The 22,534-nt window shown below is 34.1% G+C and overlaps 1 protein-coding gene and 1 pseudogene across 2 annotated transcripts in view; both read left to right on the plus strand.

The window, feature by feature from the left end:
• Positions 1-22,534, plus strand: part of BOLL (boule homolog, RNA binding protein) — a 41,737-nt gene that overhangs the window by 10,031 nt on the left and 9,172 nt on the right. Inside the window, exons 5-9 of the mRNA XM_082397483.1 lie at positions 15-90; positions 3,601-3,728; positions 9,752-9,823; positions 17,018-17,065; positions 17,862-17,990. Coding sequence (XP_082253609.1) covers positions 15-90; positions 3,601-3,728; positions 9,752-9,823; positions 17,018-17,065; positions 17,862-17,990 — 453 coding nt within the window. The remainder of the gene's footprint in view (positions 1-14; positions 91-3,600; positions 3,729-9,751; positions 9,824-17,017; positions 17,066-17,861; positions 17,991-22,534) is intronic.
• On the plus strand, positions 11,142-13,436 carry LOC309631216 (actin-related protein 3 pseudogene; annotated as a pseudogene). Its single transcript has one exon. The product of its transcript is annotated as an actin-related protein 3 pseudogene (transcript).

Raw genomic sequence — 22,534 nt, forward strand, 5'->3', positions numbered from 1 at the left:
TTTTCTTATTTTAGGCTGAAAAACTTAATTACAAGGATAAGAAACTGAACATTGGTCCAGCAATAAGAAAACAACAAGTAGGGATCCCTCGTATGTATTGAGAACTAATGTATTTTTCAATATTTTTGCATGGTTCGTTTTTGAAATATTAGACTTTTAATAGAACTTCATTAAAATATCAGCTTTCTTTCATTTAATAAAGTAAATTTAGTGAAGTTGGTGGTCAAATGAATATTTCTTACCACAAATTAAAATATATTAGTTTTCAGGGTGGGGGGGCTAGGCAAAATTTATATAAATAATGATGTTTAACTATATTCCATATAGTTACATCTTTAAAGGAAAAATCTTTTATGATAAAAATATAGTTTAAAATTACAAAAGAAATTAAAAGTAGTTAATTACTATTTAGAAAATTTTCTAATTAACAAAGTAACTTAAAATTAGAGTAAAATTACAGAAAGTGAAAATATAGAACAAATATCAGAAACTCTGGGTGTATGGTACGTACTGTAACCCAACCACATGTATCATAATTAACAGAGGAAACAATCCCTAAAGCTTTAGGAATTGGCTAAGTTAGATGCCTTCCTCAAATTTTGGTAATGCTTTTGACTCTACTCTTTTTTTCCTCACTCTTCCCATTTATCAAGTTAGACATCTTTACAGTTAAATTTTACCTATAATATTTATTAAAATCTCCAACAGAATCTTTGGCTAGAAGGAGAAACTTTGCATAAAATTTGTAACTCAATTTTTTATTCTTCCTTAGCTGTGTCCTAGTGTCTGCTGGGATGTTTAAAACATTAGGTGGATATTGTACATCTGTTAACAAATTAATAGATTGTGCTCATTTGGACTGTTCTGTTCTTGACTTAGAAGTTAACAGATATCAAGTTTAATTTTGACTTAGTATTTGTTAATTTAGAAGATAACTGAAGTGTCCTTAGTAAGTTGATACTCCAAAATGGAATGCAGTAAATATGGCAGAATGCTAAATATTTTCAGACTACTATTGTTCGTTGCAAGAGTTAAGCTATAACATGTAATAACAGTTCTTTAGCCCATTATCACCATCAGTAGGAATAACTAGTAATGTTCATATTATGACCCACAAGTTGCTAAAAATAGAACATAAATCAGCACTATGCTGAATGCTTTCAAACAGATGAATAGTTATTTAAGAACTATTCAGCACAAGGGTCAATGTTATGGGTTTTCATTTATTTCATTTAATCTTTACAGCAATCTGTGAGGTATTATTAGTTCTATTTTTGTAAATAGAAAATTCAGCTTAGAAAGGTAAAGTCATTGTTTTAGAAACATTTCTGCTGAAATAATCTTAAATGTAGAGGAGAGTTAATCTGGGCATGCTGTGGGTCTTAACCCAATGGCACCATACCAGAATTATAAATTTTCTTTAAATTCTTTAATTTTCTTTAAAGTCTTATGGTTTATGTAAAACTTTATGCACACTTTGGATTCTGTTCTATAACACTGTATTGTTTATTAAAATGTTTCCTAAAAATAATTGTTTGAATAAGACTGATTCTGTAAGAAGATCACCGTGTTCAGCCTGTGCCTTTTCATATTTCGTGACGTAACCATGCTAGGCCCAAATTTGAGAAGTATGGGGTTAAATAACTTAACCACATGGTAGCATTAGCCTTCAAATCCAGGACAGTTTGACTCCAAAGCTCTTTTTACTTTTCTACAAAGAAAGAATAAGTATTAAAGATTTATTTACAAAATATAAGGGATTCTTATCTCATTTTTTTTCAAATCTATCACTTCTTTTCCATCTCCATTACCAATATTCTAGACCCAGCTACCCACTTTGCTTGCCTTAATTTCTAGAAAGCCTCCTAACTTGTCTCTCTGAATCCAGTCATGCTGCCTTCCAACCTATCACACACAAGGCAGCCAGAGTGATCTTTCAGACGTGCACATCTTATCATGTTATTCTCTGCTTATTTCGAGCTGTTCTTCTCTTTTCTTTCCACGCTTTAGCCATCTAGCCTTCCCTCAGTTTCAGAACATAACCATATTCCTGATATACTATTTTCTTTACCTAGAATGATCTTTGCCATCCCATTCATTCTTTAAAGCTCAGCCCAAAACAAATGTCATTTCCTCACAGATGCTACATATATACATATATATATTTGAAATGTTCACCATTGTACCCTATACTACCTCTTCATGTCTTTATCAAAATTGTATTTAATTAATTGTGTAATTAGCTAATGACTATCTTCCTTACCAGAACCTAACTTCTATGAAGATAGAAGCCATGGCATGCCCAATTTTTTTCTTTTTCTTTTTGGCTCTATCACTAGGGCCTAGTTTAATGCCTTGTAATAGTAATCACTCAAAATTTATTTATTTAACAGATAAACCTGTGGTTCCTTGATGATCTTTGGAGGGAAATCCATGGACCTTCTGAATTGTGTGCAAAATTTTCTTTGAATATATGTATTTTTGAGAAAAGGGTCTGTGGCTTTCATCAGATTCTCAAAAGCATTGGATTAAGAACCACTAAAATATGCTATAACAATACTAGATGAAATGTGGTGAAAATATAAAAGCTGAGAAGTAGTAGTGCTATTTAGAGTGGCAGGCCAGTGCTGCTTACAGTGTGGTTTGCAGTCACCAACAGTTCACTTGGAATCTGTCAAAATGCAGTTCCTCAGGCCCTATCCCAGGCCTCCTGAATCAAAATCTCTTGAAAGACCTGGAATTTGTATTTTAATAAGCTGTCTAGGTTATTATAATGAATTTTAAATTTTGAGAAGCACTAGTATAGTGGAAGGAGGATTGCCAGTTCAGTAATTTACATAACCTGTTGGTCAAGTACTTAAATCTAACTTGGCATATAAAATTTTTAAAGTCTCCTGACAAAAAAGAATTTTTTTTTAATTTTGGGGGGAGGGGTATATATAACTTTCACCTGGGAAAAGAGATGAGGACCCAAAATTAGCAACATAAAGGTCTGTGGTCATGTTTGTAATAGCAGCAGTTGTAGCAAAGGGAGACTAGAGAATAAAATATAGTCATAGCATGAGTGAGTGCTTGCTGATAGTAGATCCAAAGAATTTGTAAGGTGGAACAAGTGTCTTGAGGAAAGTAGAATTTTGTCTAATTTCACTGCCTCCATCTTCTTTGGCCTTTTACAAATAGACAGTCTTACTAAGATCTTAGGAACTTCACTACAGTGTCTATAGTCTTCAGGAAACTAAATTATATGTAATTTATATTTGTAAAAATAATGACTTTGCTGATAATAATCTCAATTGTTAAGTTTTGTGTTTCATTATACTAGTATTAAAATCTGAATTGGTGAATTTTTAGTATTCCTTATCAAACTTGTTTCTTTTTCTTTCATTTACCTTAAGCTAACAAAAGCTCTAAGGTAGTGAGTTTGAAAATATATATTTCAAAGATACTTTAACATATGGAATTTTTTAAAGAACTTATAACATTCAATTTTTACTGTAGCTATATATATGTGTTAAGATAAACATTTTCCATTGTTCAGAAATTACATTTTTAAATGTTAAACTGAACATTTCAATTATTACTATTTACACTTTGTTTTAGGTTCCAGTATAATGCCAGCAGCTGGAACAATGTATCTAACAACTTCAACTGGATATCCTTACACTTATCATAATGGTGTTGCTTATTTTCATACTCCAGAGGTAGCTTCTGTCCCCCCACCTTGGCCTGTAAGTAATTTCGTTTTAGTAGGGTTTCCATCTATTACTATTAAATTTTTTATTTCTGAAATATTTCAACCACAGACAATTACAAATAATAACAGCCATGTAGCTACCACTCAAATTTAATAGAGGTTAACATTTTACCATATTAAGTTCTTTTAATAGGGGGAATAAAATATAACAAATTCAAGTAAAGTCTCCTTGCCCCAATTATCTTACCCTCTTTTCCTCCTTAGAGGTTAACCAGAGTATCTTTTCTGTGCATTTTACATGTTTTTACTACAAATGTAGATATCCTTAAACAATAGATACATAGTATTGCTTTAGGCAGTTTTTAAACACTATATAAATAAGCTGTTTTCCTAGTCATCATTATGTTTTTGAGATTAAACCATGTTGATCCTAGCATATCTAGTTCATTTATTTAAATTTTTTATAATATTCCATTGTATGAGTGTATATTCCCCTATTGATGGACATTGTAAGTTTTTTCTACAAGCAAGACTACATTGAGGAAACTATACTCAATATTTTGTAATAACCTATAAGGGACAAGATTCAGAAAAAACAGTTATATATATATATGCATAACTGAATCACTTTGCTGTACACCTGAAACTAACACAACATTGTAAATCAACTATACCTCAATAAAAAAATTTAGTAAGATGAAGTATTTTCAATGCAGTTTTGAAATTGCATGTACTCTTTGTAAATTGCTTATTTTTTAAAATTTAACCATCGAGGTCCTATTTTTTATTCTAATCAATTTGCATGACTTAATGTAGAATCAAAACTTCATCATTTTATATATAAATTTTATACAGTATTTAATCTTTTTCATTCTTTCTGAGTTTAAAAGTTTTATAACTGAATCAATTGATTTTTTTCATTTTACTTCATCACTTAAAATTTTGCCCCACTAGAGATCTGATAACTACTCAGATTTATTTTCTGCTAGTTATTCCATGATTTCATTTCACTTTATACTTAACTCTTTAATCCGTTTGGAGCTTTCTTGGGGTATGTTCTATGGTCATATTCCACAAGTTCAGAGAATCACGTGTGGAGTTTTGTTTTTTTTCTGAACAAAAATGAGCAGAAGACCTAAATAGACATTTCTCCAAAAAAGACATACAGATGGCCAAGAAGCAGATGAAAAGCTGCTCAACATCACTAATTATTAGAGAAGTGCAAATCAAAACTACAATGAGGTATCACCTCACACCAGTTAGAATGGGCATCATCAGAAAATCTACAAACAACAAATGCTGGAGAGGGTGTGGAGAAAAGGGTACCCTCTTGCACTGTTGGTGGGAATGTAAATTGATACAGCCACTATGGAGAACAGTATGGAGGTTCCTTAAAAAACTAAAAATAAAATTACCATATGATCCAGTAATCCCACTACTGGGCATATACCTGGGGAAAACCATAATTCAAAAAGACACATGCACCCCAATGTTCCTTGCAGCACTATTTACAATAGCCAGGTCATGGAAGCAACCTAAATGCCCATCAAAAGATGAATGGATAAAGAAGATGTGGTACATATATACAATGGAATATTACTCAGCCATAAAAAGGAACGAAATTGAGTCATTTGTTGAGACGTGGATGGATCTAGAGACTGTCATACAGAGTGAAGTAAGTCAGAAAGAGAAAAACAAATATTGTATATTAACGCATGTATGTGGAACCTAGAAAAATGGTACAGATGAACTGGTTTGCAGGGCAGAAATAGAGACACAGATGTAGAGAACAAACGTATGGACACCAAGGGGGGAAAGCCACGGGGGGGTGGGGATGGTGGTGTGCTGAATTGGGTGATTGGGATTGACATGTATACACTGATGTGTATAAAATTGATGACTAATAAGAACCTGCTGTATAAAAAAATAAATAAAATAAAATTCAAAAATTTTAAAAAATGGGCAGAACCAACCCCTACAGATCTACATTTAGTAGGTCTGAGAGTGAAACATATATATGTATGAATATAATTCTATAAATATAATTAATATATTGTTTATGATTATAATATATTGAATATATAAATACAATAAATACAATTATTTGTTATAATACATTACCCTATTTAGAAAAGTTGCAAGTTGCATAACAGTAAATAAATAATAGAGTATAAAATTTTTTTAAGCAGACTACATTGAACATCTAGATTTTGTATGTATTGTGTGAGAGTTTGTCTAGGACAGTGATCTTCAAAGTTTTTTGCTTATATATCTAAAATTTTTTTGAAAAATTATGAATACTCTCATTTTTAAGTTGAAATCTGAAATTTACCATAATTTTAAATAGTTTAGACATATTATATATTGTAGGTTTGCTTTAGATATATATTTTATAAAAGTCTGTAGCTATAGATTTCATTTAAGACTGGAAAATGTCCTACATGTAGTGATGGATGTTAACTAGACTCACTGTGGTTATCATTTCATTCTTTTTATATATATATATATATATATATATATAAAATCATTATATTATGCACCTGAAACTAGCATAATGTCATATGTCAAATATCTCGCAATAAAAAAAAGAAAAAAAGAATGGAAAATGCCTGCTCTATAATTCAGTTAACAAAACTAGTCAACCAAATAAAATTAGCCAATCAAATAAAACTTACTTTCTATTAGAAAATTCTGACTCTATTTTTAAGTTCAAATAAATGAATTAATATGTATCCCTGTGACCATCTTGTAATTTATTTTGTTCCCTGGATATGAAATAAGGTACCATCTCCCCCTTAATATTTCTTATACAAACTCTTTCTGCTTTGCTCTCTCCTGTTTTTCAAGGGCATTGCCTTCTTGAATTGTCTGTTTGTTTGACGCTCTGTTAATGTTTACATTCCAGAACAAAGCATTATAGCAAGATCCAGAATGAGTGAGAGTGTGCCTTTCATAGTGAAGGGGAAAAGTATTGTAAAAGGGGAGTTTTGAAAAGAAGAATCCATTGTACACAGATACATTCACAGACAGATCAAATCAGAAAGGAGACCATATGAAATATCTGAAAATTAATACTCTTAAACCTATTCATGCTCATGCACCACTGGAAGATTTTTGTGTTCTCCAACATTGGTCTAGGCTATGACATATGTGTAGAAGTAGAATTTCACATTTATAGACTATACACATCTTTGACTAAATGTTCCCAAATATCTTTCTAAAGTGTTCCAGTATAAAGGTTGGATAACAGTTTATGAGAGCTTCAGTTTCTCCATAATCTGCCAGTCCTTTAACTTACTAGATTTTTGTATTTTTGCCAATATTATTATGAAATGGTATCTTGTTTTACCTTTCACTTGCCTAGTCAGTGGTAAGATTAAACATATTTTCATATATTTATTTGCCATTTCAGTTTCTTCTGTGAGCTGCCTCTTCATTTCTTTTACCCATTTTTTCTGTTGGGATTGTTTGTCTTTTTCTTGAGTTCATTATATGAGTTCTATGGATTGTAAATATCTTTTAGTTTGTGTCTTGTCCATTAACTTTATGGTATTTTTTGTCATACACAAGTTTTTTGTTTTAATGTTGATAGATGTATTAATGTTTTATGGTTTCAGCTTTTAGTGTTTTTTTTTTTTTAAATACTATGCTGTTGCTGTTTTTCACATCTAGATCTTAAATCTGCAGTTTACATATTGACTAATCCATCCTCTTCCACTGTTTTGAAATGAATCCTTTGTCAAACGCTGAGTTTCTGTGTGTGGAGTCTCTTTCTGGGCTCTCTATTATGTTCCATTGGTGTATTTGCCCTGCCCAATTCTGTTTTAATTCCTGTTGCTTTATAATAAGTCTTAAAATCTGATAGGGCCATAATCTTACTCTGTTCTTTAAGAGTCCCTCATCTATCCTTAAGTCTTTGCTTTTATAAATATAAATTTCATAATTCAGCTTGTTCAGCTCTGTGAAAAGCCTTAGTTTTTATTAGCATTGCATTAAATATATAGATTAACTTGGGACATTTAGGCATAATACTGAATTTTCCCATTCATAAACATCATTTAGAGTTTCCATCCATCAATAAAGTTTTCTTCCTCTGTAAAAAAAAGTTTGGCATATCTTTTGTTTGATTTATTCTTAGGCACTCTGTAGTTCTTGTTGCTTTTATGAATGGTGTTATTTTTTTAATCACACTTTCTAATAGATTGTGACTGGTGTGTAGTAATGCTTTTGATTTGTAGATGTTGATACTTTATCAGTAACCCTGCCAAACTCTCATATAGGCAATCATTTAGGACTCAGTATACTTCTGTTTCTTTCTGCTCTTCTGTTTCTCATTTTTTCTCATCAAGTTATTGACTGGCAATGTCTCTGCTACAGTATTTATATGACACTTGTTCTTAAAAAAAGAAATAAGTTCAGTAACTCACCATTAAGCTTTATATGAGTATCTTCCAAAACCTACATATATAAGTTAAGATACTCTTAACCTTAACCAAGGTTTCTCCACCTCAGCACTATTGACATTTTGGGCCAGATGACTGATTCTTTTTTGTGGGAGACTGTCCTGTACATTGCAGGATTTTTAGCAGTATCCTAGCCTCCCTACATTTATGAAAACCAAAATATTACCAAATGTTTCCTAGGGGGGGCAAAGTCGCACCTGGTTGAGAATTATTGCCCAAAGTCAATTAAGGAAGTTACTTTTTATTCTGTTTACTAAGAGTTTTTATTATGAAAGGGTATTGAATTTTAACAATGCAATTTCTGTTATCTGCTTAGATTATCATTTTTTCCTCCTTTAATCTCTTAATATAATAAATTACATTATTATTTTCTAATGTTAATCTGTGGTACAATTTTATTAGCACATGATAGTCTGAAAATTATGCAAAACTATGATACTTTTCTTCAGTTTTGGGGGGGAGGGATGAACATTAAAACAAAACAATGCAAATTAGATCCCATGTTAGAAACTGAATTTTAATTGCTATCATTAAAGCCTATTTTACCTATTTTGTAATACGATTTGCTTGTTTTTTTAATGATCTGATTTTAAATAACCTATTTTGGGACTTCCCTGGTGGCACAGTGGTTAAGAATCCGCCTGCCAATGCAGGGGACAGGGGTTCAAGCCCTGGTCCGGGAAGATCCCACATGCCGCGGAACATCTAAGCCCATGCGCCACAACTACTGACCCTGCGCTGTAGAGCCCGCAAGCCACAACTACTGAACTCACGTGCCACAGCTACTGAAGCCCACGTGCCTAGAGCCCATGCTCCACAACAAAGAGAAGCCACTGTAATGAGAAGCCTGCTCACCACAGTGAAGAGTAGCCCCTGCTCACCACAACTAGAGAAAGCCCACATGCAACAACGAAGACCCAACGCAGCCAAAAATAAATAAATTTTTTAAATAATAATAGATAAATAAGTCACCTATTTTGGGGCTTACTCTATTTGAATAATCAAGTGTTACATGTACTTTTTTAAGACGTAATAAATCACCTGTAAATTTATTGGATGACTATCTCATTTAAATATCAAAATGATAAAATAGAATTTAACAAATTCTTCAATAAATAATGTATTTGCTTTAATTAAATGTATAACAAAGGAATAGGATGTTGATTATTCATAAGTAGTGGGAAATTAGTGGCAAATCAGATATGATTATTCATTCAGTTCTAAATGCTATGTAAACATTATCTACTGCTGGTCTCCACAATGGAAATAGTGTCACCTTAAGTCCAGCTGCCATTTTTCCTCTAAACATTCTCTTAGAACTATATTTTCATAATCTTTGGACTAAAAGCAACTTTTCTGGTGGTTGTTTTAGCATTACTATGGAAATGAAACCACATGGAAGTAGAAATACTGTGATAATTTTAATAGACTTAAAGTGGAGTTATAATAATATCAATAAGAAGTGGAAAAATGACATTTCCAATCATAAACCATAAGTTGACTGGGTTTAGGTGACAATGCGAGATAAATTTCATTATAAACTATTTTAAAGAATTTTGCCTAAAATAATTTTTCTTTTTCTTTCCTCTTATAGTCACGTTCTATATCTAGTTCCACTGTGATGGTAGCTCAGCCCGTTTATCAGCAACCTGCTTATCACTACCAGGTAAACATTAAATTACAATGAAAATCTTCTTTGATACTTTCAGTCCTTTTTTGAGTAAGTTTCATTTTAGGCTTTCTCATGCAAATACTCTCGTAATTAAAAAGAGGTAGTTAAGCCTTGATAACAGTGGCGTTTTTCTTTTTTTATGAGGGATCTAAACAATGTCATACAAGAAGATGGACTGTTTACTTCCTTTTATCAAATGTAATGAGGTCAGTTTTGCTCCCCTGGTTAGCATAGAAATATTTCCCAAAGTAAGATTAAGATGTTGGACAACAGGCTGATATTTGTTTAATGCTACTGTGACTGTTATGTCAGTTTCTAGTTATTATATTTAATAAATATATATTAGAATAATATATTATGGTTTATATTATGACAGCCCCTTTTAGTTAACCAACACTCTTTTCATTAATTCTTGTGGGAGATTGAGGGTAAGTGAACTCTAATGCCAGACCATTTTGGTGTTTTGTAGATAAAGTGTAATTGGAACACAGCCATATTTGTTTACATATTGTCTGTGGCTGCTTTTGTGCTGCAGTGGCAGAGTTGAGTAGTTGCAACAGAGATATACGGCCTGCAAAGCTTAAAATATTTACCCTCTGGCCCTTTACAGAAAACGTTTGCCAACTTCTTGTCTGTAGCATTCACAAATAAAATCTCATTCTTTTATACCTTTGAAATAGTGGAAGAGACTTTATTTCTGGGGGGTATTTTTCATTTTGAACTTTTAAAATAGACCCACATGAAATGTTACGGTTACTGGAATTATTTTTAGTGTTAGACTAGGTTTTGGGGAGGTCACTTATTTTTAAATTCTGTGACTGTGCTAGGGCTTCCCTAGTGGCGCAGTGGTTAAGAATCCACCTGCCAATGCAGGGGACACGGGTTCGAGCCCTGGTCCGGGAAGATCCCACGTGCCGCGGAGCAACTAAGCCCATGTGCCACAATTACTGAGCCTGCACTCTAGAGGCCATGAGCCACAAGTACTGAAGCCCACTCACCTAGAGCCCGAGCTGCATAACGAAGAGTAGTCCCCGCTTGACGCAACTAGAGAAAGCTGCACGCAGCAACAAAGACCCAATGCAGCTAAAAATAAATAATAAATAAATTTAAAAAAAAATTTGTTACTATGCTAAATATAAAATTATCTAAAGTGTTTTATTCACTTAGTAAAAATGAAAGTAACTTACTGGCATTTATTTAAAGTATATATGGACCGGCAGCCATCTTGGCTTCCCGGGGAAAGGCGGCGCGAGGGGAAGAAGTTGTAGGGTGGGGGCAGGAGCGAGGAGGAGGGGAGAGAGAGGGGGAGGAGGCCGCGGCGGGGCAGGGCGGGGACTGCCTGCCCGCCCGGGTTGCGGAAGTGGTAGCCGCTGACCGAGTCTGCTGCTCTCTTGCTACTGCTTTGGCTTCCCGGCTCCCCCGCGGACGGAGAGGGCGGCCTGGCCGTGGATGGTCAGATAGCCTCTACCTCTCGCCGCCCATCCCTGGCCCCAATCGGCACGGAGCAGACGGCGGCAGCGGCAGCAGCAGGCGAGGAGGAAGATGGCGGGACGGCTGCCGGCCTGTGTGGTGGACTGTGGTGGACTGTGGCACGGGGTATACAAAACTAGGATATGCTGGAAATACAGAACCACAGTTTATCATCCCTTCCTGTATTGCTATTAAGGAGTCAGCAAAAGTGGGTGATCAAGCTCAAAGGAGGGTGATGAAAGGTGTTGATGACCTAGACTTCTTCATTGGTGATGAAGCAATAGAAAAACCTACATATGCAACAAAGTGGCCAATCTGCCATGGTATAGTTGAAGATTGGGACTTGATGGAAAGGTTTATGGAGCAAGTGATCTTTAAATATTTAAGGGCAGAACCTGAAGACCATTATTTTCTTTTGACTGAACCTCCACTGAATACTCCAGAAAACAGGGAATATACTGCTGAAATAATGTTTGAGTCCTTCAATGTTCCAGGCTTGTACATTGCTGTACAGGCTGTTCTTGCCTTAGCTGCATCGTGGACCTCCAGACAAGTAGGAGAACGGACATTGACCGGTACGGTAATAGACAGTGGAGATGGTGTCACTCATGTCATCCCTGTGGCTGAAGGGTATGTGATTGGCAGCTGTATTAAGCACATTCCCATCGCAGGACGAGATATAACATATTTTATTCAGCAATTGCTGAGAGACCGAGAAGTAGGAATTCCTCCAGAGCAATCCTTGGAAACTGCTAAGGCAGTAAAGGAGCGCTATAGTTATGTCTGCCCAGATTTAGTAAAAGAATTTAACAAGTATGATACAGATGGATCGAAGTGGATTAAACAGTATACTGGAATCAATGCTATCTCAAAGAAAGAATTTTCCATTGATGTTGGATATGAGAGATTCTTGGGACCTGAAATATTTTTTCATCCAGAGTTTGCTAATCCAGACTTTACTCAGCCTATCTCAGAAGTTGTAGATGAAGTAATTCAGAATTGTCCTATTGACGTCAGACGTCCTCTCTACAAGAATATTGTCCTCTCTGGAGGTTCAACCATGTTCAGGGACTTCGGACGTCACTTGCAAAGAGATTTGAAAAGAACCGTAGATGCCAGGCTGAAATTAAGTGAGGAATTGAGTGGTGGTAGATTGAAGCCAAAACCTATTGATGTACAAGTCATTACACACCACATGCAGCGATATGCAGTTTGGTTTGGAGGATCCATGCTGGCTTCCACGCCTGAGTTCTACCAAGTATGCCACACCAAAAAGGATTACGAAGAAATCGGACCTAGCATTTGTCGTCACAATCCAGTGTTTGGAGTCATGTCGTAAAATTGGCTTCATAGTTATTGGGGTTAGGGAGGTGGGGAAGAAATAATCTTTCTGTTTACCTGTTTTGTCTGGATGGCTGGTTTTGAGGTTGTAAGCCTGACTTGAAATAGTAAGACCAAACGTAATTATACAGGAATATTTTAATAAGTATATCAACATGCGAATGTAGAGGAGAGCCAAAATGATTAAGTGTTTTTCTTTAGATTGAATATTTGAATCTTACGTGTAACAAAAAGAAGTGGGTTTTAGTTCTTTCTGTGCCCTGCTATTTTGTATATTATTGAATTATCCAAGATTTGATGGGATTTATCGGTATGTAGATAGCTCTATAATGCTTGAATTGTACACTCTGAAGTGTGCAATGCAAGAGCTTGTTTATATTTCATACTTTTTATACTTTGAGGAAAAAAAGTCGAAGAAAAACTAGTATTTGAGGGAAAAAAAGTGACCAAGTAAAGGATAAATACAAAACATAGCCTGTGAGACTTGGCATACACACACACTCATGGGATTCCAGTTATTAGGAAGTGCTTCCATACCCTATGCCCCCCAATGGTTTTCTTTGCAAGTGCTTTTGGAACTAAGAAGCTAGTATCTTGGATTAACTGATGCCTGCTAGTGCTTTCTGATTACTCGCATTCTGTTTCTCGCTTTAAAGGAAAAGTAAAGACAAGACTGTTGGACCAGTATTGCAGTTCTGCAGTGTCATTTCTTATTAAAAAATGAATAATTTGATTACCCAAATTGGTATATTTAAAGCCTAACACCATTCTAATAAAGGCACAAATTTCTTTTTAATACTTGTTTCAAGCTCTTTAATCTCTTTATAAGTTAACTAATAAATCTATTTTTTTAAAAAAATAAATAAATAAAGTATATATGTAGGGACTTCCCTGGTGGTGCAGTGGTTAAGAATCCACCTGCCAATGCAGGGGATACGGGTTTGATCCCTGATCTGGGAAGATCCCACATGCCACAGAGCAACTAAGCCCAAGTGCCACAACTACTGAGCTTGCGCATCTAGAGCCTACGCTCCGCAACAAGAAAAGTCACCGCAATGAGAAGCCCGCGCACTGCAATGAAGAGTAGACCCTGCTTGCCGCAACTAGAGAAAACCCGGGTGCAGCAACAAAGGCCCAACGCAGCCAAAATTAAAAATAAATAAAGTATATATGTAGTGTGGCTATTCCTAATTCAAAATTTTGAGAGACCCCAAAGACAACATTAGGTACCAGGCCATTTAACATGACAAGCCAAAAGTTGTGAAACCAGTTTTGGGACCCTTAGCTTATTGCCCACCTTGAGCATGTGAAAGGATGAGGTTAAAAAGGGAGACTGGTAATGAGGCTTTTTTAACAAGAGAGTTGTTAGAGTGCTATAGCATTTCCCATTCTCCTCAACCAAGTGAAGATGACTTCAGAGAATGACTAAGAGAGTTTAATATTTGTCCCCTGAAATTTGTGAGATAGTGTCACTTGGGCGTGACCTCTCCTTAAAAAAAGCCTGAAGAAGAAGCTGGAGTGGTCTATGGAGGCAGAGCCAGAAGAGAATGCTACAGTAGGAATGTGCTGCACGTCTCACAGCAAGTAAAGGTTTATGTTTCCCAAGAGCAAGATACAAACCTCACAGAAGAGACTCTTTCCAAAAAACTTTAAGGTGACCCCAGGAGAGAAAAAAATCTGTGTGAAGTAGACTCCTAGAATCAAGGTCTAGAATTGTAGTCAGAAGTTCTCAGCAGGGAGATCACCAAAGAACAGAGTAAAGTACCTAACCAGAGTGTCAGCATTCGGAATCTGCCACACGCCAAAAAGTGATCTAATTTTTATCCAGGGGCAAGGAGAAACAGCTCAACACAGTGGTTTTTATTTGTTTGTTTGTTTTACCCTTTGAAAAGTTTATTTTTTTTGTTGAAGTATAGTTGATTTACAATATTATATTAGCTTCAGGTGTACAACATAGTGATTCAACATTTTTATAGATTATACTCCATTTATAGTTATTATAAAATATTGGCTATATTCCCTGTACTGTACAATATATCCTTGTAGCTTATTTATTTTATACATAGTAGTTTGTACCTTTTAACCCCCTACCTTTATTTTGCTCCTCCCCCTGTCCCTCTCACCACTGGTAACCACTAGCTTCAACACAATGCTTTTAAAGTGCCAGGGATGAGAAAGACTAAAGTTGCTTTCTCTCTGCTTGCACCTTGTGGAGTCCAGCTCCTCCTTCATTAATTCATTACATATATACATACATGACATAGATGTATTCTGAATAGAACTCTAATACAATTTAATTTTATACTTTGGCTCTGGTTTTCCACTTGACACAAATTATAAAATTGGAAGTATATTACCTAGATATACTCGGGAAAGATTTTTGTACCAATTTGTAACAGTATTTTGCAATGTAAGAAATAATTTCACTTCACATATTTCTTTACAGTAATATATTTATTCATCATCATTCTGCCCTAAAAATTGCCACTTTGATAATGTCTTCCCTTGCTCTTTCTTTTTACAAATTCTGGGATTGATAGTTTTATCAATTTTTGTTAGTCAATATAAAATAGATAAATAGTGAGAACCTGCTGTATAGCACAGGCAACTCTGCTTCACTTCACTGTACAGGAGAAACTAATACAACATTGTAAAACAACTATACCCCAATAAAAAATTTTAAAATTTACAAAAAAATAATAAATAAGCAGCATCCTTTAGCAAGCAAAAAAAAAATTTTTGTTAGTCAAATCGGATAATGCCTGGTTCAATCAGTATTTATCTCCTTTGTATTTCTTACTTCATAAGTAGATAGTGATTTTATTTATCTAACAAATCTACATATATATCATTTTATTTCAGATTTTTTATTAAAATATTTTCTTAAGAGATTATACATTATCCTGCCTTTTTTAATATGGTATACAGAACATAGACCTCACGTTATCTTGGTCATCATTATAACACAGTGATGTAATCCATTAGAAGGTGATGTGGTCAGCACGAAATTAACAGTTTAGATGGTAGATTCATGGGATCTTCTTTTTTTCTGTTTTTTTACTTTAATAATTAAAAAAAGCCTTTTTAAAGGTGGAGAATAAGTTAAAAGTAAAACATTTATTATTAAGGAATAATACAACTAATTTAAGAAATAAAAAGTCTATGTTCTATATTGTCATCTTACAATAAGTACCTTAAGTAATTTGACCCTCCTTTTTTTTAAATAACAGCTTTATTTAAATACAATTCACATACCATACAATTCACCTTTTCAAAGTGTACAACACAGTGGTTTTTACTAAATTCACAGAGTTATGCAACCATACCACCAAAAAAAAAAAGCTTACCCATTTGTAGGCATTCGCCTTACCCCCTCCTCCCAGTCCTAGGCAACCAGTAATATACTTTCTGTCTTTATAGATTTGCCTGTTCTGCACATTATTTGGATATATACCACATTTTGTTTATCTTTTCTTACATTGATGGACATTTGGGTTGTTTCCACTTTTCAGCTTTTACAAATAATGCTGCTATGAACATTCGTGTACAGATTTTTGTGTGGACATACGTTTTCATTTCTCTAAGGTCTTATACCTAGGAGTAGAATTGCTGAGTCATATGGTATCTCTGTGTTTATTAACCTTTTAAGGAAGTGTCATACTTTCCAAAGGCTGCACCATTTTACACTCTCACCAGCAGTTTATGAGGGTTCTAATTTCTCCACATCCTTGCCAACACTTATTATCTACCTTTTTGATTATAGCCCTTCTTGTGTATGTGAAGTGATATCACAGTGTAGTTTTGATTTCCATAGCCCAAGGCTAATGATGTTGAATATCTTTTATATGCTATTGGCCATTTTTGTATATCTTCTTTGAGAAAATGTCTATTCATATCCTTTACCAGTTTTTATATTGGGTTACTTGCCTTTTACTATTGAGTTATAAGGGTTCTTTGTATATTCTAGATACAAGTTTCTTATAAGATTCTTATAATCTTATAAGTTGCTTATAATTTGTAAATATTTTCTCCAATATTGTGGGTTTACTTTCACTTCCTTGATGGTGTCTTCTGCAGCACAAAAGTTTTTCAGGTTGATGAAATCCAGTTTATCCTTTTTTTCTTTTGTTGCTTTGTTGCTTGTGCTTTTGAGGTCATAATTTTTTTAATTACCTGGTTCAGAGTCACAAAGATTTGCACCTATGTTTTCTTATAAGAGTTTTATAGTTTTAGCTCTTACATTTAGATCTTTGATCCATTTTGAGTTAATTTTTGTATATGGTTTGAGGTGTAGGGGTCCAGCTTCATACTTTTGCATGTAGATATTCAGTTTTAACCCTTGTTTATAATCTGGGTGGGTTTTTTTTTTCATTTTAGGCCCCTGCACAGTGTCTACCAGGTCAGTGGCAGTGGGGTGTTCCTCAGGTAAATATTAATTTTTTTCATTGTTTTTGTGAAGACTGCCTGAATATTTAAGTCAGGAGAACTAGATTTGAGACCTTCCTCTTGTATTTATTAACTGTGATACCTTTGGCAATTCATTTAATCACTATATTTCTCAGCTTCCTCATTTGCAAAGTGGAAGTAATGATACTATACCGTTGAAAGTTTTCTCACATGATTTTTGTGATGGTCAAATGAGATCATGTAAGTGAAAGCATTTTATAAATAAGTGAGCACTATGTAAACTGAAATGAAAATTTACTTCTTTTTACTATTAGTATTATTAGAAAATTTAGCATTTTTCTAGCTTTACTTCAGATTTTGCTTGTTTTATTTATGCTCCTAAATAAGTATTCCATCTCCCAACTTTTGATAACAAATAGTGTACCACCAAAAAGATTGTTTAATGATACGTCCCACTTCCATGGGAAGTCGGAAAGCTGAGAATAGACGTTTATGACAATTTAAATACTATAGGTTATATTATTACAACCTTTAATTGTGATCTTAATGATTATCTTAATTTACATATGAGGTTCTAAAGTGTTAAGAAATTTTTAGTACTTATAAGTGATAAAGTTATTAATAACATCTACACAATTGGAATTTATAACAACCCAGAGTTCCTAGTTTGTTGCTAAGATACTTCTGTGCTGTCCCTGAAAAACAACTTTAGGAAAATGTGAAACCAATATTTCTCTCGTGTGTTGGGTAAGTCATTTGGTTTAATTGAAATAACTAATCCGATTTTAATTAGAAGTATGGTTTTGTGTTTTAGTCTCCTGCCTCTTCTGCTCCATTCTTATACCTGCAACCTTCTGAGGTTATTTATCAACCAGTGGAAATTGCACAGGATGGTGGATGTGTTCCTCCTCCGCTGTCTCTGATGGAAGCTTCAGTTCCAGAGGTATGTGTTAGTCTCAAAGTAAGTTATCTATAACCACTTCCTCTTAACACTTATTTCTTTTTCTTTTCTAAAAATATTTATTCAAGACCCTCATTGAAGTTGAACATCTTATGTTTTCTTTGATTTATTCACATCTCTTCCCCTTTTTTATATCTAAGAATGCTTCATCTTAGACTTCTTCACTAACTAATTCTGAACCATTTCTCAAATCTGTTCACTCTACTAGGCTATTCCCTGACTCAGTCCCCTTGAAAGAATAAGATAAATGCTTCTCCTTCTGGTTTGCCTGTCAATCTGTATTGTTACTAACATTCTGTCAATTAAAAGTGTATAAAAATTAAGTCAAAGAAGAAAATAATCTTTAAAAAATTCTTCCTTCAAAAATGTAAATCAAATTTATTTTATAACTGTAAACTGTAAATATTATCTTTCATGTGTTTAAATTATATTTGCAAACCATTACTAATAACCTCATCATCTATATGCCAGAAACTGTACATGGTATGTTTTAAATATGTTGTGAAAGATTGGGTACCTATTGGGTATCTATTAATACCCACCTCCCAATTTGAGTGTATTTTTTTAATTATTATTATTATTGCTAAGGTTTATAACATAATTTTTCTGGAACAATAATTTCCACAATTTTGGATCTTAATGTTTACTATCAATACTTTTACTATGATTTCTCCATTCTTCATCTCACCCTCCATTTATCACTTGGTTGACTGAATCTGCAAGCAGTCTTTGTTAAAGAAGGCTTATATGTGCTATATACTCTCTGAGTTTGTACATCCTTGTTTGTTCAACATGTTTGTTGTCTATAAGTCTGAAAGAAATTAAGACTAGCTATAAAATAGCTGCATCATACTTATATAAGTTTGCTAAGGCTGCTGGAACAAAGTACATGAACTGGATGGCTTAAAAAATAGAAATGTATTGTCTCACAGTTCTGGAGCCTAGAAGTCCAAAATCAAGATGTTGAAAGAATTGGTTCCATCTGAGGACTGTGAGAGAAGTACCTATTCCAGGCCTTTTTTCTTGGCTTGTAGATGACCACTGTCTCCCTGTGTCTTCAGATTATCTTTCCTGTTTCTATGTCCAAGTTTCCCATTTTTATAAGGATACCAGTCATACTGGATTAGTTTCCACCCTAATGACCATACTTTAATTTGCTCACCTCTGTAAAGACCCTTTCTCCAAATAAGGTCATACTCTGACATGCTGGGGGTTAGGACTTCAACACACAAGTTTTAAGAGAACACAATTCAACCCATAACAACACTTTTTTCTCTTAGAACTTCTAGTCTACTCTTTTCTGGTGTTCAGTATAGCTGTAAAGGAGTTTGAAACCAGCCTGACTTTCCCCCTTATACGTAATTTGCTTTTTCTTCCTGCGTGCCTGAAAAGTCTGTCTTAACTTGAAATCACTTCACCAGGATATGTCTTGGAATTTATCAGTCTTTATAATATTTTTCCTGGGACACAGTTTGCTCCTTTGATTCTCAGGCTAGTTTTTATTTCAGTTTCTTTTTTCCTGTTAGAACTTTGAAAAAAAATTTTTTTTATTCCAGGTGTGTTTCTTCTTCTTCAGGAACACCATTTATGCCTATGTTAGATCTCTTGTCTTTCATATCTGTCATCTCTGAGGTAATTTGTCATAGTAGTTTTTAATGTTGTTTTATATGCTTTTTCAAGACAATTATGACTATATTTTTCATTGTGTTTAGTCAACTTTTTATTATGACTAATGAAGATTTCATCTCTATTTTATTTTTATCTTTTTTATCCCAAACTCTGCCGCTTTGCTTACATCATTGCCTGTAAATGTTGTCTGTTGGCTTAAAATCTTTTTGGAGCTCTTTTTAGAGATCATGTTATTATAATTTCTTTAAGATCAAAAGAATTATATTTATCTGAACTTTTCTACTATTTTCTGGGGTGATTTCTCATCTTTTTCTTTTTTTCCCCCTTTTTGCTTTTCCCTTGATGGAGTTGGAGAGGATGAGAAGAGTCTTAGGTTGCTTCCATTTCCTTCATATCTTTACATGTCTTTAAGTGATACCAGCTATTTTTTGAAATACAGGGTAGGAGAAGCATGCTGTTGTCTTAAACAGCCTGCCACCAAGTCTGTTATGTCTCCTGCTTGAGATGCCCTTAGTTTTTAGCATTCTGGAGATCATTTGGCTCCTGGCAAAGTCTCTTTTTTCATAGATTTTCTGTATGGGGGTGTAGTAATTGTTACTTCACTTTCCACTTGGCACCCTGCTTCACCTCCAGCAATGTTCCTCAGCTATAATGCAAGGTAGTAGACCACAAAATAGTGAAAACCTGATTTCTCCTTCAATTCTGCCTCCCCTGCTATTAAGTAAAATTGGATCTCTGTGAAGATCTTTCCTCCTTCTGCATTAGCCTGACACACCCCTACACTTGAGACTAAAGAATCTTTGAATAGGCCTTTCAGAACATTTACCTTCAGGGAAATTATAACCTTCCTCAGGCTTCAGAATTCTCGCTTATATTGGTCCAAATTGCATAGCATTTGGCAGATATTCTACATTGTAATTCAGGATCGTGGGCACTTCCTCGTTTACTTGATGATGGCATTTTAAAAATCTATCTTTCGTTCTTTTTGTTGTTTTCTGGTTTTCAAAGAGGGGGACAGTGAGATAAGAATGCTTTTACATTAGGTTTTTAGCCATAATCTACTTTTGGCACTGAACCATATTCTTAATTCCTGACATCAGGTAACTTATCAGGTTATATTTCACTAATTAGTGGAATCTAATAAGACTTTTCTGGAAATATTGCTTCTATTTAGCTTATAACTTATACCATTAATTTTATGATATTTCCATACAAAATGATATAAGCATATTTTTATTTTAATATTGTTTCTGGTAGAAGATATAATTCTAATATATAAATTAATAAATAGGGTGGGGTGGTTTATATTTTAAGTGTTTTTTCCCTAAAATTAAAAAACACAGGGCTTGTTCTTATGAGTTTGATAGTTAGATTCCCTAAAATATAAAAATGAATTAACATTATTTCTCACTGATTTCAATAGCTGTTTCCCCCTTCACTCTTAGAATATAGTGCCTTCTACTTTGCAAAGTAAATAGAAACTACTTTGTGGGAACCAACTCAGCTTCCAGTCCCCAACATACAAACTTACCTGACTCACAACTCATCCTTAGCTTCTTATATTTTTTTAGTAACCTTTCTCATCCAAGGTTATTTCTGCCTCTTTGCTCTGGATACTATAACTTCCCTCTTCCTCAGGGACCTCATTCAACTGTTATCCTTCTTTTCTCATGTATTTTAAGACATTTTCTCACCACTGGTTCATAGCTTCACCACTTACTAGTGTGTTTCTTTGAGTAATCACTTAACTCTTCACAGGGTTGGTTTTGTAATATCCACATTGATAACATAAAGACATCCAGAAAATCTGTTTTGCAAGATTGATGCAAAGATTAGAGTTGTTGTATACAGAAAGTTCTTTGTATAGTGCCTAGTGCCTAGCACCTGGTAGGAGATAATTACTATCCTTTGACACACCCCCACCAATGCCTTAATTCTCTTCTACATTTCAAAGCCAAGCTTGAAAAGTTAGTCTACATTTAGTATTTCCACTGCCTCACTACTGATTCTCCCCTCACCTGCTGAAGTCTACTTCATTACCTTTCCACTGAAGCTGCCTTTGATAAAGTTCCTCAGTGATTCCCTAATTGCCAAATACTTTCCTTTCTTTTCAGTCTTTCTTGACCTGTCAGAGACATTGGACATACTCCTTAAAACTCTTCCTACCTTTGGTTTCCATGATACTGCTGTCTTCTGGCAATCCTTTTACCTCCTTTCATTTTCCTTTGTAAGCTGATCTTTTGCTCCCCATGATTTCATATTTGATTCTCCATTGTTTCACCCTACATACTCACTCTGATGTTATCATCCATACTCATCTCTCTAGCCCCAGCCTCACTTCTGAATTTTAGACCTGCACTATCCAGTACAACAATAGCCATTACCACATGAGGCTACTGAGCACTTGAAATGTGTGGCTGGTCTGAATTGAGATGTGTTGTAAGTGCAAAATACACACCAAGTTTTAATGACATAGTATGAAAAATGAATGTAAAATTTATCACTAATTTTATATTGAATACACTTTAGTATATTTTTAATATATTAGTTTAAATAAAATATATTACTGGAAATTAATTTTACTTGTTTCTTTTTACTTTTCTGACATGGCTACTGGAAATTTTTCTTTCAGTTTTATTGAGATATAATTGACATACAGCACTGTGTAAGTTTAAGATGTACAGCATAATGATTTGATTCACATACATCATGAAATGATTATCACAACAAGTTTGGTGAACATCCATCATCTCATATAGATAGAAAATTAAAGAAATAGGAAAAAATTTGTGTGTGATGAGAACTCTTAGGATTTACTCTCAACAACTTTCCTATATAACGTACAGCAGTGTTAATTACATTTATCATGTTGTACATTACAGCCCTAGTACTTATTT

The sequence above is a fragment of the Balaenoptera borealis genome (genome assembly GCF_965194805.1).
Source record: "Balaenoptera borealis genome assembly, chromosome: 6".
Taxonomy (NCBI): Eukaryota; Metazoa; Chordata; class Mammalia; order Artiodactyla; family Balaenopteridae; genus Balaenoptera; species Balaenoptera borealis.